Below are 14,514 nucleotides of genomic sequence, written 5' to 3'. Positions count from 1 at the left end.
AAAGCCTGGCGGACCTGGCCTGCGACCTTCCTACAGACTGTCTCTCGTAAGCACCGGAGTTGCTCAAACAAAGACTCACCTCCAGAATCCGGATTCCGTTGACTCCGCCATTCTGCACCCAACGTCCACGGCCCGAGTGGCCCAACACCCCAAGAAGGTCTCCCCAGCGATCCTGACCTGGGATCAGGTGATCTATGACCTCCCTCAAGATACCCGACGACACCTGCAGTCTCAACCTGAAGATTCCCCCATTCCCCCCACCCGACAGGAGCTGGTAAGAAAACCAAACGCCAGAAGATGCCCCTGCACCAGAGGCCCCACTGCCTTGGGTGGCCTAACCGACGGTGTCCAGATATCCCTCCAGATCACAACTTACCTCTCCAGCTGGTGGTCGCCTTCTGGAAGTCTCACTGCCCGAGCCTGCAGCATCTTTTCGAAACCAAAGGTCTCCATTGGAAAGCACAGGGTGCCCGACGTTCGTTTTGCACCCGGCCAACTGACTGCCACTGGTGGTGCAGCTCCTGTGCTGGCCGTTGCACCCTGTAGTGCTGACCATAACCCCAGGAGCTTGACTCCCACAACCGAGTGACCAGCTCGTCAGGAGTCCCTAACCGAAGGCCCCCTTAGGCCCATTGGCTAACACTGGGCTCCTACAATCTGCACCTGCCCGCCCCAGTGCCGTTGGGGGTGCAACTCGAGTGCTCAGCTAGACCTTGAGGAACCTTAGTCCTAACACCAAAAACTCACCCTCCTAAGTCGTGTACTTACATTAAAAACGACTAACACTTTCCCTCCGTAGAAAGCCATGTAAACAGATTTTGGGCCTAAAAAATGTCTAAGTGTTGAACTGTGTTGTATGAAGAAAAGGAATTCCTATTACAAAGTATAAAAAGTCCTACTTATGTGGTATCTAAGCAATCCACCCCAGTACTCAAAGTAATCCAAAAGTACCTCAAAACTAATCTGAAATTAACTACTGTACGTTTCCAATTGCATTTTAAAAGTGATACAAAGCTGTAAGAAATGTAATTTCAAGCACAACTGCACTTCCTTAAACAGTCATGCATCTGAAAGAATATTTTACTTACCTGTGCCAAGTCCTGCTTGCTTCTAATTGAAACACAAGTATATCTTTGTTATACTTACCTCATTGGTCTCGATTTTGCCGGAGTGTGTGTGAATAAGTTCTTAAATGAGTGAATACAATAAATACTTAACACACCCCCTAGATAAGCCTAACTGCTCGCCCACACTGCCACAAAGAGAGCTGTTAGTACTTACCTAATTTAGCCTCTGCCATACCTCTGTGGACTCCCTGGACTCTTTGCACACTATACTTTTTCTATGGTATAGTATATACAGAGCCTGGTTGGGACCGATCACCCTTTTTGTGAACTGGAAGCACTACAGCACCCCTCCCAAACTCCGGAATGGGCAGACCCTGCCTTTTGCGTTCTGAATCGTTGGGATGGAGATTAGTCTGCAGACATCTTCCCTCATCAAGGCTGGCAATTCCCCAGTTTAAATAAGAAAATAGTCTTGAATTATTAGCAAACAAACCTAGAAGTTGCCATTTGAGAGTGTATACATGGCTTCCAAATGTTCAGATTGTTTTCATAACATTATATTCCCTGTTGTTGATATTCAAGAAAAAATCTGGAAAAAGTATTACCTGACTATAGGTTTATTTGATTTTGGAAATGTGATTTCTCTGACTGGCTTTAGGTCCCAAGTGCTCCATAACCTAAAACATTGAAAAATAAAAATTAGATCAAGAAAGAGGAGAAGTAGATTAAAATCTTTGTAAGGATTTACAAATCAAGATTTAGCTAGACATCAGCTTTCTGAATATCGCTACCTAGGTACAACAAACAAGCTGATAGAAGGAACGTTTGGATTACTCTCGGCCACTAGCGATTGGTCGGGCTATATTGCTGCCCATCGTTTTTCATCACTATGCTTCTCTAAATAGAGACCAGCTGTGAGAAGCTGGCTTGGTATATGGTGCACACTTATGTAAGTGGGCACCCTACACCAATCCAGACAACCCTTATGGTGATTTTAGTTGTCTTAGACAGCCTTAGAAAGCTCTCTAAGTGGTAGCTCTGGACAGCAGCCTTCAGGCTTAGTCCAGAAGGAGTGTAAAGCAGCTTGTTTTACCAGAACATTATCTTGTTGGCATAGATTAAGGGAAAAAGAACCACACAGTGTATTTATAAAAATATGTGCTTATTATAGAACACTCACTAACACATACAGATATATCCTAACCGAAGATATACACAATGCACACAATACTTTTCAATAGAAACAGGTAAGTAGCACAAAATATACAGTGGTCACAAGGGGGAGACCAAACCCTATACTAAAATAGTGGTATGCGAACCACGACTCAAGTCAAGACTATACCCAGAAGACGTAGAAGTGCCATGGACCCAAGGAACCACCCAAGGAAAGTAACCAGGAACCCCACGGAGGCTGTGTGTAGAGTGGGAACACGACTGCGGGCTTCAATACAAGTCAATGGGTAAGTCGCAGTTGCAATTTTAAAGAAGGACCCTTCCCAGTGGACCCTTAAGAAATCCTGTGGAAGATAGAAGGTTGGAGAGCTGCCCACCCGTGGATACCTTAGGAACCAGGATATCTGTCCCAGGGAAGCCGGGTGCATAGGTGTGAAGAAGCGCTGGAAATCGACATCGCACCTAATGGAGGCCTTCAGGAAGATGCTGCTCCTGGGAAGGCAAAAGTGTCCGGTAGAACCCAAAGGTGGATTCAAGCTGAGAAGTACCTGCAAGCAGAGGTGACAGTCTATGTCACTCAGTAGTGACCAGGGAGCATGGAAGACTAATGCCCCCCGATGTCAGGTGTTGCAGGAGAGATGACGGTGACGTTGGAGCTGCAGCTGTGAGGACCAGGCGATGCTGTGGAAGACCACGAGCCGTTCACGAGCTGTCCCACATCAGATGTTGAGAGTTGAGGGGTCAGTGTCTGTCTGGAGCACCAACAAACCTCGGCAACTGCAAACAACGTGGAAAGCAAAGAATGTGTACTGTTGGGACCAGCAAGGTCCAGGTGACTCACCATAAGCAGGGGAGTCAGAAGCAGGCCCCGAGCAATCAGGGGCGCCCAGATAAATCAAAGGAGACCCTCGAGAGGACATACAGGCTGGAGGCACTGGAGTTGCGAGAGGACCTCGAGCAAATCAACAAAGATGGAAGCCCACAATGCAGGAGATGAGGTGAGGATGAAGATCTTGGTGAAAGGAAGCCAACAAGCCTTTGCAACTGCAAGTCAACGCGGAGCACAGGGGTTCGGTTTCTGCGGCTCCAAAGAAGGATACTGGCCTCAAACTTGGTGCGAGGAGAGGACAGGCCTCGAGGGAAGTGAAGAACCACCATCTGTGTTGATGAGCTTTTTGGAGTCCGTGGGAGCCCAGGATCTGCAGACCGGTCAGCATAGCTGCAGTGCCTGCATATGCAGGGAAGTGACTCCTTCACTTCAAGGGAGATTCCTTCAGGTATCTTGAATGCCCACAGGCCTTGGAAGGTTCCTTTATGGTGCATAGGTACGGTCGTTGCAGCAGATGAGCAGGGTGAGGACATCAGGAGCAGCAGGAGCCTTCCCGGTTGCAGCCCTGATGCCCAGAGCGAAGTCCAGAGTACCCAGATGGTTGAAGAAGTGGTGTCTGAAATTAATCTTGTACCGCGACGAATCTAGGCACCCACCCTCAGGTTAGCCCTTCAGTCCCCTAAAGAAAGGGTCGGGAGGATTCATGGATCCCTCCCAGGGGAGGGGTTGGACAGTGGGGAGGATACTACCATGTCCTTGGTCCAGTTTCGCACCAGAGCGGGAGCAAACAGTTTCCTGAGCTGGTTTGAACTGGAGTAAGCAAGGAGGGCATCAAATGTGCCCTTCAAGCAGCCTGAGTGGCGCTGGCCAGCGCCACCACCCTATCCCAATACACTAAACCAGGTCTGGGAGGTGGTCACACCTCCCTGTGACAGAAAACCTATTGTTCTGCCTTCCCCTGCTCAAGCTTGGTTCAGCAGCAGGAGGACAAAATCTTGTCTCTGGGTGGCAGCAGCCATGTTGTGCTGTCTGGGTCTAAAAGACTGGTATTGGGAGCACTGAGGGCCTCCCGGAGGAGATTTACAGTGCATTGAATCATACCTCCCACACAGTTTACGGTGTGGGAGTATGATTCCAACATGTTTGATACAAAACATGATAGGATTCGTTGCAGCCAGTTTCGAGAGGGTCACCGCGTAATGATGTGGTGCCCCTCAATATGCTGTTTTATTTTTACGGAGTTTTATAGCGCGAACTTGACTCGAAGGTTATCGGGTATCAGAGCGCTTTACATAGCACCAGTTGCATTACATGAGGACATATTAATTTTTGTTAGGCACTGGGAAATTAAGTTATTTGCCCAAAATCACAGGATGTTCAGCGTCACTGCCGAGACTCGAACCCAGATCCCCAGATTCAAGGTCGACTGCCCTAGCCGTTAGGCCAACTCCTCTCCCTATATGTTATATGGCTGTCTCACTTACAACCCAGGAGAATGGACTCCTTAGGCTGTAGGGGTTTCCTCCTCATGCTCGGGCACCCTCACACTTAGAACCAAGCACCCTGCCATTCTGGATTGTAAAACCTGCCTTATAGGTTGTTGTTAGAAATGGAATCTCTGGTTGGCTAAGGCTTGCGCCAAAGCCAGGCAGAGACCACCACTCTAGTCAGGGCAAGGGAGTTACACGCCAAAGATCACCCCTGCTCACCCCCTTGGTTGTTTGGCACGAGCAGTCAGGCTTATCCCGGAGGCAATGTGTAAAGCGTTTGCGCAACACACACAGCAGCAACATACTAGGTACACCACAAAAGGAACTCCACACAAGGTTATATATAAAAATAGCCTTTGCATTATAATAAACACATTAGATCATAATCACACAATATACACTGTGCCAGCTGGCACTAGGCAGTATTTACAGAGGAATTATATACACACGACAGGGCCACTGGCAAGAGCATCACCAATTGTAAATGTAGCACAAATAGTAAATGTAGCGCACAACCAGTAACTACTGGTAAAGTTAGGAACTTAGCATGAGATCCTGCAATGTAAAACAGAGTATGCATAAATCACCTTGCACATGAACCACCTTAGGCATAAAACTACATTAGGCCCAAACCTCATTAGCATCACACATTACGCAATAGGCATCACAGTAGGCATTACAAGCATAAATACATTATGCAATAACTGTAAGCATGAGCGCTATCACATTGGGCATCACATTAGGGCCTTGCGCTCTACCACCGTAAACTGACCCCAGACCGACTGGCCTGTCACAGGGGCTCAAATGCCCTATGTCCCGCAGAGTCAGGGCTGGCTGCGCATGCAGCGAAGTAAAAGTGCGCAGTTCCACACGCCTAAACATGGCAGCTGCCTACTAATTGCTGGGCAGCTGTAAAAATGTGCCAAGGCACCAGCGTGCCTCCTGAGCCCCTCTTTGGGACTCAAAACGAAATGCCCCCAAGTCCCACTCAGGGACTGCTAAATATAAAATGGGCCCCTCGTTGCAGCTGCCCGCTCTCTCTTGCGGTGCAGCTGGAGACTTTGGCTCGGCACCACCGTGCTTGGGGATCCACACTCTGGCACTCCCAAACTGAAATTGCCCCCAAGTCCCACTCCGGGACTTCTAAACAGAACCACTGCTCCGCCTTTCAGCCCCCACTCACCGGGGCTGCTTGGAGACTCGGCTCCTCTCTCGGGGGTGTGCCCACTGGTCTCTTTCCTCTGGTGGCAATGCGGGGACTCCAATGTGGCGGGGCAGGCACCGGCAATGTGCCTCGGCCCCCCTCCGCCTCACTTCTCCTCCGGATGCTGCACTTGCGGGGCTCTCATCAGCTTACGGGAGCCCGGCCAACCACAGCAGCAGCCCTTTGGCGGCTTTTCTGAGCGTCTCCCTTTTCACCCGGTGGGCAGGAGCAGGACCATGCAGAGCTCACACCGGGTTCAAGCAGTAATCAGCGGGGTGGGCTCCCCCTCGAAAAGGCACAATGAGGGGGAATCCCCTTTCAAAATGATCGCAGCACCTCAGCTGCAGAGAGCAAAGCGCTCTTCAAAAATGAAAGCCAAGCGCTCTTCCACATAAAGGCAAAGTATATCGCTCTGCTAGGCGCTAGGTCCTGGGTTTCCAAGGCAAGGTTCAGGGGCCACAAGGCTGGGCTCAGGCAGGCCAGCACACTGGGCACTCCAGCAGGGAGGCAGTCCCTTGTGGCGGTTCCTCCTGGAGCCCAGCAGCAGCAGCCCCCAGCGTCAGGACAAGCACAACAGAGAACCAATCCATGGGGTCACAGCCCCTTCTTTTATACAGCCCTTTCCTTTGTGACACAGCACAGGACTGGGGGAAAAACCAGATGCAACTTGTTTGGGGGAGCTTTGGAGCACTTTGTTGTGCTCAGCTCCTCTCTCCTTTGTCAGGTGGGGGCTAGGTGGTCAGACGCACCACAGGGGCGGAGCCAGCATTGTGGAGGGAAGGCACAGCCCTATTCAGGTCCCTGGTGCAACTCCTCCCTCCCATCTGCATGCAGATCTCTCTATTCACCACTGGGCTGACTCACCCTGGCTCCTGGAATTCCCCACACCATCCAGCACCTGTCAATCACAAGCCAGACATGCACTCCACATCAGGCAGGTAGGCAGGCAAAATAGCACACAGAAATGCCAACTTCTAGAAGTGGTATTTCTCCTATAGTTATAATAAATCTGCGCACACCATTGCGCAGTATTTATTCTCACGATCTCACACATACCAGACTTGACCACACAGCTCCTCTCATAACAGGAATTACCATTACCACACACCGAGAAGGGAATCCCCCATGCATTTATATGGGAGGGCAGGCCAGTCTCACTAAATGTAAGACAGAGCGCACGCACTTTACACTGGGACACAGTGCTAAAGTGCCTAGAAGCCTACAACCACTAACACTACATAGGGAAAAAGGCTAGGATAAATGCAAAAAGTTTAGGGGTGAACCTGCCAAAAGGGCCAGGTCCAACTATTGTTAAGTGCAGTGACCTTAGATATAGGGAAACCTACACCTTCCGTAAGTGGTGCTATCACCAGCTTACACAGGCTGCAATGGCAGAACTGTAGTTACAAACTGAGTGGTCCACCCATGGGTACCATAATACACGCTTTAGCCCATGGGGAACCCCTGGGGTACCTATGCCCTGGGTACCTTAGTACCATATACTAGGGACTGATAAGTGTACACCAGTATCCAATCTGGGATGTACCCAAGTACTTACCATACCAATTTACGGGAGAAAACACAGAGAGTGGGGTCCTGATTAGCAGGATCCCAGTCAGACTAGTCAGAAACAGCATTACATCAAGAAAAAAGTGATGGTAACCATAAAAGCAGATCCTACTTTCCTACACCAGCCATATGCAATAACTGCGCCAGCAGTATGGTAAGGGTATTTGGAATTGTGCGGCAGAAAAGGACCACATTATGCAGAAGGGTTGACTAAATTATGCAAAAAGAAAAGGTAAATTATGAGACCTAATGCGGCACATTTTGTGTTCGTATTATTTAGTTATTTTGACATTTTTACACCTGGTAACAGTGCCTGAGAAAGAGGTCACCTTAATAGTAACAATTTAACACCAATATTTAGCAATTAGCAACTGAATGATGATCAGTCAACCTTTGAGAAACCCTTACGGTGCGCAGGAACCTAAGTCACCATATGTTTTTGCAACTTTTGATCTGCTTTAGCTAGAAGAACAAGTTACTTACCTTCGGTAACAATGTATCTGTAAGAAACATTAGTTAGTTAGATTCCTCACCTTAGAATATCCCCAGGCGTCAGGCTGGATCCAGAAAGATTTTTCGTCAGCAATACCTCTTGCGCGTCGCTAGGCGTCGTCTGCGGCTCCGCGTCTGTCGTAGGCGTCGTGCGCCGGAATGACGTCGTCGGAGTACTTAGACGCCGCCCTCGCGCGCTGACGTCAGATCTTGTACATAGCTTTCCGCGCCAGGAACGCAGACCCTTGCAAGAGACCGACACTGGTGCCAAAAAAGTCTAGGGCCCTGAAAAGGATAACCTTAACCATAGATGTCGGTTCGCAGAACGGGGAGGATGGGTGGGTCGGTGAGGAATCTAACTAACTAATGTTTCTTACAGATACATCGTTACCGAAGGTAAGTAACTTGTTCATCTGAAAGAAACACGTTAGTTAGATTCCTCGCCTTAGAATAGATACCCCAGCAATACCAACCCCGTTGGTGGGTCTGCGAACCAAGATCACACCAGAAAGTCCTGGAGAAGAGAACGGCCAAAGAAGGCAGCTCTCCGGACTTGGCTGTCCAGGCAATAATGTTTGGCAAACGTGTGCAGCGAGGCCCACGTTGCTGCCTGACAGATGTCCTGCAAGGGGACTCCCCGGCCCAGGGCAGTTGTCGCGGCTGTGGCCCGAGCGGAATAGGCCCTCAGCCCTACAGGAGGATCCTTTTCAGCCAAGGAGTAACAAGCTTTTATACACAATACGACCCACCGCGAGATGGTTCGCTTGTGTACCGCCCGCCCCTTCTTAGCGCCCACGTAGCCAACAAAGAGTTGGTCGTCCACCGGGAACTGTTTGGTGCGGTCCAGATAAAAGGACAACGCTCGTTTTGGGTCCAGATGGTGGAGCCTCTCTTCCTCCTTCGAAGGATGCGGAGGCTGAAAGAAGGTGGGCAACGTGACAGACTGCCCGATGTGAAAGGCAGTCACCACTTTAGGAAGAAAGGAAGGACGAGTCCGGAGGACAACCTTGTCCGGATGAACAGAAAGAAAAGGGGGATTAGAAGACAGAGCCTGGAGCTCACTCACCCGTCTAGCCGAGGTGATGGCAACCAGAAAAGCAGTCTTAAGAGTCAGAAGACGAAGGGGACAATTATGAAGTGGCTCAAAGGGAGCACACATCAGATATGTCAAGACCAGGTTCAAATCCCACTGAGGCATTACGAAAGGGACAGGAGGAAACATGTGAGTAATGCCCTTAAGAAAGCGAGAAACAACAGGGGATTTGAAAAGAGAAGGCTGATCAGGAAGCCATAAGAAAGCAGAAATAGCAGAAAGATAACCTTTCAGGGTGCCCAGAGCAGAGCCCTGCTGGGCCAGAGAAAGAAGATAGAGGAGAACCTCAGAAAGAGGGGCGGAAAGGGGATCCACAGCCTTTGCTGTGCACCATGCCACAAATTTGTTCCACCTGCAGGCGTATACCGATTTTGTGGAGGGACGCCTGGCTGCCAGAATAACATAAATACAGTTGAGTCTGGTGGTCTGTCTACGAGAGAGAAGCTTCAAGAAAAATACACAGACAACTCAAACGCATATAGATACAAGACCTATGCGATTTAGAAGGATTTCTATCAAATACCAGAAATTGGTCAGTGTCATCATTTGAATATCCTTCTCACCCACCACTGAACCACTATTATACCGAGGCAATATTTTGTGGTTCGGGTATCGACAAGGTCACCTCAAACATATAGAGAGGAAAACAAGACACTTACTCATCTGATATTAGACCTTATTTTTTAAAGAAAAGATTTTTTGTGAATACAAAAAATATATATAAGTGTGCAATGCATAACGGTGTGATTAAAAAAGGAGTTAAAGGGAAAAAAACTTTTTATTCTGGTTATCCCTATTAATCCTTGTTCTAAAAATTGATGCAAACAGCTATTGAACACATATGCTGTCTTACAATACGGTCAACATGTTTCAGCCTTACCGACTGATTAGTCGGCGGAGGACCACTTCTTTAGTATATGGTTTGCGTGGCCCCTAGGGCCTAACTGTATTACTTACCTGTGTGACTTAATGTATGCTTGAATAAGACTGTGTTGTACTTACCTCTAATCTCATAAAGAGTGCTGAGGGTTTGACTAGAATAGATACACTTTATTTTATATATATATATATATCTGTTGTGGTGTCCTTTCATTTGGTATTCAAGGTATTATATATGGTATCACAGCTGGCTTCACATGCCATTCAGAGTTTAGCCTAAGACTGCTCTTGTCCATGCTACCACTAGGATAGCTGGTCTATAAGGTTGACTTTACAACCAGTCACCATAAGGGTTGTTTGGACTGATATAAGGTGTACACTAGAACTAGTGACATCATACATCAGGCCAACTTCTCACAGCATGTATTGTGCCACCCCTGGGAAGCCATTGAAAAAGACACATCAGGTCTGCAAAAGCAGCCTGTGTAAGGTGGTGTATGCACCACTTACTGAGATATAGGTTCCCTATATCTCTCCATATCACTGCACATATAAACCCATCAGTCACCCCCTATGGCAGGCCTTATCAATCCAGAAGGCAGGGTGCTGGGTTTTATGTGAGAGGGTGCCCATGCATGAGCAGAGCCCCTCTGCAGCCTTCGGAACCTTTATTTTGGGGTTGTTTGTGATGCAGCCAGACCATATACTTTTAAGTGCATTATAACCTCGCGGTAAATGCTAACTTTGAAATGGCTGCACGGAAAAATGTGGTGTTTGGTGTCAAACACCTTGGAATCATACCTCCACACCAGTAACTGGTGTGAGAGGTATGATTCCACCCTACTAGAGGGAGAAATATGACAGCACCGGTACACCCGGTACCAGCTTTGCAAGCCCTGGTGTTACACCTGGCACCATTGGCGTGGGTCTCCCTTCCATCTTTCGCTTTTGTCTCTTCTGTGTTTGCTGGTGTTTGATGCTCTGGGCGCTGTGCCACTGCCATTCAATGCCACAGTGCGAATGCTCCCTATTGTAAAATGACTGTCTGAATTGGTATTCCCCTAACTCTAATTGACCCAGGGAACATGTTTGAAGAATCGAATTTGGTATGCCTGAGCTCAGGATATTAGAGTGCGTCTTTTGGTGGGGATTATTTTTATATTCTATGTTTGGGAGTGCCCAAGCGGGTATTTTCTTGCCTAAGTCTTCCAGTGTGCTCGGCTGTTATGAGTATTGGTTGTCTGGTTTTGGAGGGACAGGGCAGGCTGAGCCCGACCTGGATTGAACAGAGATCTGCAGTTGGAGTATGGGGAGGGGTGACCCTTTGATCTGAGCAGGGCTGTGCCTGGCAAGGTTAATGATGGCTTCACCTCCCACTGTGCGTCTGATGGCAGACCCCCCTTCTTGAAAGGCAGGATGCAGCCTCGTAAACAAAGTGCTCCAGGAGGACACCAACCTGGTTCTGGCTGGGTTCAGTGACTTGTGACTTTTGAGAACTAAGACTTGTGGAGTATAAATATCTGTGCTAAAGTTACTTACCTTCGGTAACGATGTATCTGTAAGAAACATTAGTTAGTTAGATTCCTCACCTTAGAATATCCCCAGGCGTCAGACTGGATCCGGAAGATTTTTCGTCAGCAATACCCCTTGCGCGTCGCTAGGCGTCGTCTGCGGCTCTGCGTCCATCGTCGGCGTCGTGCGCCGGTATGACGTCGGAGTACTTAGACGCCGCCCTCGCGCGCTGACGTCAGTTCTTGTACATAGCCTTCCGCGCCAGGAACGCAGAGCCATGCAAGATACCGACACTGGTGCCAAAAAATTCTAGGGCCCTGAAAGGGATAGCCTTAACCCTAGATGTCAGTTCGCAGAACGGGGAGGATGGGTGGGTCGGTGAGGAATCTAACTAACTAATGTTTCTTACAGATACATCGTTACCGAAGGTAAGTAACTTGTTCATCTGAAAGAAACACGTTAGTTAGATTCCTCACCTTAGAATAGATACCCAAGCAATACCAACCCCGGTGGTGGGTCTGCGAACCAAGATCACACCAGAAAGTCCTGGAGGACTGGAGGCCAAAGAAGCCATCCCTCCGGACTTGGCTGTCTAGGCAATAATGCCTGGCAAACGTGTGCAGCGAAGCCCACGTTGCCGCCTGACAGATGTCCTGCAAAGGGACTCCCCGTCCCAAAGCAGTAGTAGCCGCTGTGGCCCGAGTAGAATGGGCGCGCAGCCCAACAGGCGGTTCCTTTTTTGCCAAGGAATAACAGATTTTTATACAGAAAAAGACCCACCGGGAGATGGTCCGTTTGCGTACAGCTTTTCCCTTCTTTGCACCCACGTAGCCAACGAAAAGCTGGTCGTCCACCCGGAACTGTTTCGTGCGGTCCAAATAGAAGGAGAGCGCACGTTTTGGGTCCAGACGGTGGAGCCGCTCTTCCTCTTTGGAAGGATGCGGAGGCGGAAAGAAGGTGGGCAAGGTGACAGATTGCCCAAGATGAAAGGGGGTCACCACTTTCGGTAGAAAGGAAGGACGAGGCCGAAGGACAACCTTGTCCGGATGAACAGATCGAAAAGGAGGCTTGGACAATAGAGCCTGGAGCTCACTCACCAGTCTAGCCGAGGTGATGGCTACCAGGAAAGCAGTCTTAAGAGTGAGAAGACGAAGAGGACAATTGTGAAGAGGCTCAAAGGGAGCGCACATCAGGAATGTCAAGACAAGATTCAAGTCCCACTGAGGCATTACGAAAGGAACAGGAGGGAACGTATGAGTAATGCCTTTGAGAAAACGTTGAACCACAGGGGACTTGAAAAGAGAAGGCTGATCAGGAAGCCGTAAGAAGGCAGAGAGGGCAGCAAGATAACCTTTCAAGGTGCCCAGGGCAGAGCCCTGCCGGGCCAAAGAAAGAAGAAAGAGGAGAACCTCAGAAAGAGGGGCGGAGAGGGGATCCACAGCCTTTGCTGTGCACCATGCCACATATTTGTTCCACCGGCAGGCGTATACCGTCTTTGTGGAGGGACGCCTGGCTGCCAGAATGATATCACAGACTTCAGGAGGCAAGTCAAATGGCATCAACTGCCGCCGCTCAATCTCCACGCATGGAGGTGGAGGCTGGACAGGTTCGGGTGGAGGACCGTCCACTGCTGCTGCGACAGAAGATCCTCCCGAAGGGGCAGACGTATCGGAGGATCGGTCAACATACTGAGTAGCTCGGGATACCAGTACCTTCGTGCCCAATCCGGAGCCACCAAGATGACTTGGGCCCGGTCGCGCTTGATCTTCTTCAGCACTCTGGGCAGAAGTGGTATAGGCGGAAAGGCGTACAACAGACCGCAACTCCACTCGCGACGAAAAGCGTCGCTGAGCGAGTGCCGCCTTGGAAATTCCAACGCGCAGAACCGCTGACATTGTGCGTTCTCTTCGGTGGCGAATAGATCTAACCAAGGCTCTCCCCACTGCTGAAAGAGACCTTGCGCCACCTCGGAGTTCAGACGCCATTCGTGATCCATCATGCACCGGCGGCTGAGTTCGTCTGCTCTGGCGTTCAGAGAGCCCGCCAGATGTTGAACCACCAGGGTGACGCCCTGGTGTTCCAGCCATGTCCAGAGGCGCAGAGCCTCCTGACAAAGGGTCCACGACCCCACCCCGCCATGTTTGTTGCAATACCACATGGGGGTGGTGTTGTCCGTGAACACCTGCACGACACTTCCCCGGACAGAGGGAAGGAAGGCTTTCAGTGCAAGTCGGATCGCTCTCAGCTCCAACAAGTTGATGTGGAGGCGAGACTCCGCCGGAGACCAGAGGCCTCTGATCTCCGCCTCTCCCATATGGCCACCCCATCCCAGGAGGGACGCATCCGTCACTACGACATGCTCCGGTAGGGAGAGGCTCTTGCCCGTGACCCAATCGCGGTCCGTAAACCACCGCTGCAACTGCTGTGCAGTGCCCTCCGAGATCAAGACATGGTCGGACAGGTTGCCGTGATACTGGGCCCACTGAAACTTCAGGTCCCACTGCAGAGCCCGCATGCGCCGCCTGGCGTGATGCACTAGTAGGATGCAGGAGGCCATCAGCCCCAGAAGCCGCAACACTAGCCTGACCGAAACCCAGGATAGAGGCTGAAAGATGGGAATCAGGGCCTGTATATCCCGGACCCGCTGTTCCGGTGGATGAACCCGGAACTGCGCCAAATCGAGAACCGCTCCGATGAAATGGAGCTTCTGAGAGGGACTCAGGTGTGACTTCGGCACGTTGATGGAAAACCCCAGCAAATGCAGGAGATCCGCCGTAGTCTGGAGGTGGGAAACGACTGCCTGGGGCGAGCCCGCCTTCAACAACCAGTCGTCGAGATAGGGGAAGACTGGAACCCCTGATCTGCGCAGATGAGCTGCGACCACCGCCATCACTTTCGTGAACACCCGAGGGGCACTGGTAAGGCCGAAGGGGAGCACGGTAAACTGAAAGTGCTCCTGACCCACCGTGAACCGCAGGTAACGCCGGTGAGCCGGCAGGACGGGGATGTGGAAATATGTGTCCTGCAAGTCCAACGCTACCATCCAGTCTCCAGGGTCGAGGGCAGCTAGAACCTGAGCCAAAGTTAACATCTTGAACCTTTCCTTCCGGAGGAAGGCATTGACGTTCCTGAGGTCCAAGATAGGGCATAGGCCCCCTTTGCCCTTCTTGGGAACCAGAAAGTAGTGGGAATAACAACCACGACCT

The 14,514-nt window shown here is 50.1% G+C and overlaps 1 protein-coding gene across 3 annotated transcripts in view; it reads right to left on the bottom strand.

Moving 5' to 3' along the window:
- LYST (lysosomal trafficking regulator) overlaps positions 1-14,514 on the bottom strand; it is a 3,752,809-nt gene that overhangs the window by 65,853 nt on the left and 3,672,442 nt on the right. For all 3 annotated transcript variants that reach the window (XM_085611970.1, XM_085611971.1, XM_085611972.1), the window contains one exon: positions 1,673-1,744. In XM_085611970.1, the coding sequence (XP_085468096.1) occupies positions 1,673-1,744 (72 nt within the window). The remainder of the gene's footprint in view (positions 1-1,672; positions 1,745-14,514) is intronic.

This window comes from Triturus cristatus, chromosome 6 (genome assembly GCF_964204655.1).
Source record: "Triturus cristatus chromosome 6, aTriCri1.1, whole genome shotgun sequence".
NCBI classification, from domain to species: Eukaryota; Metazoa; Chordata; class Amphibia; order Caudata; family Salamandridae; genus Triturus; species Triturus cristatus.
Note: the sequence above shows the minus strand (reverse complement) of the source record. Positions and strands in the feature narration are given on the sequence as shown.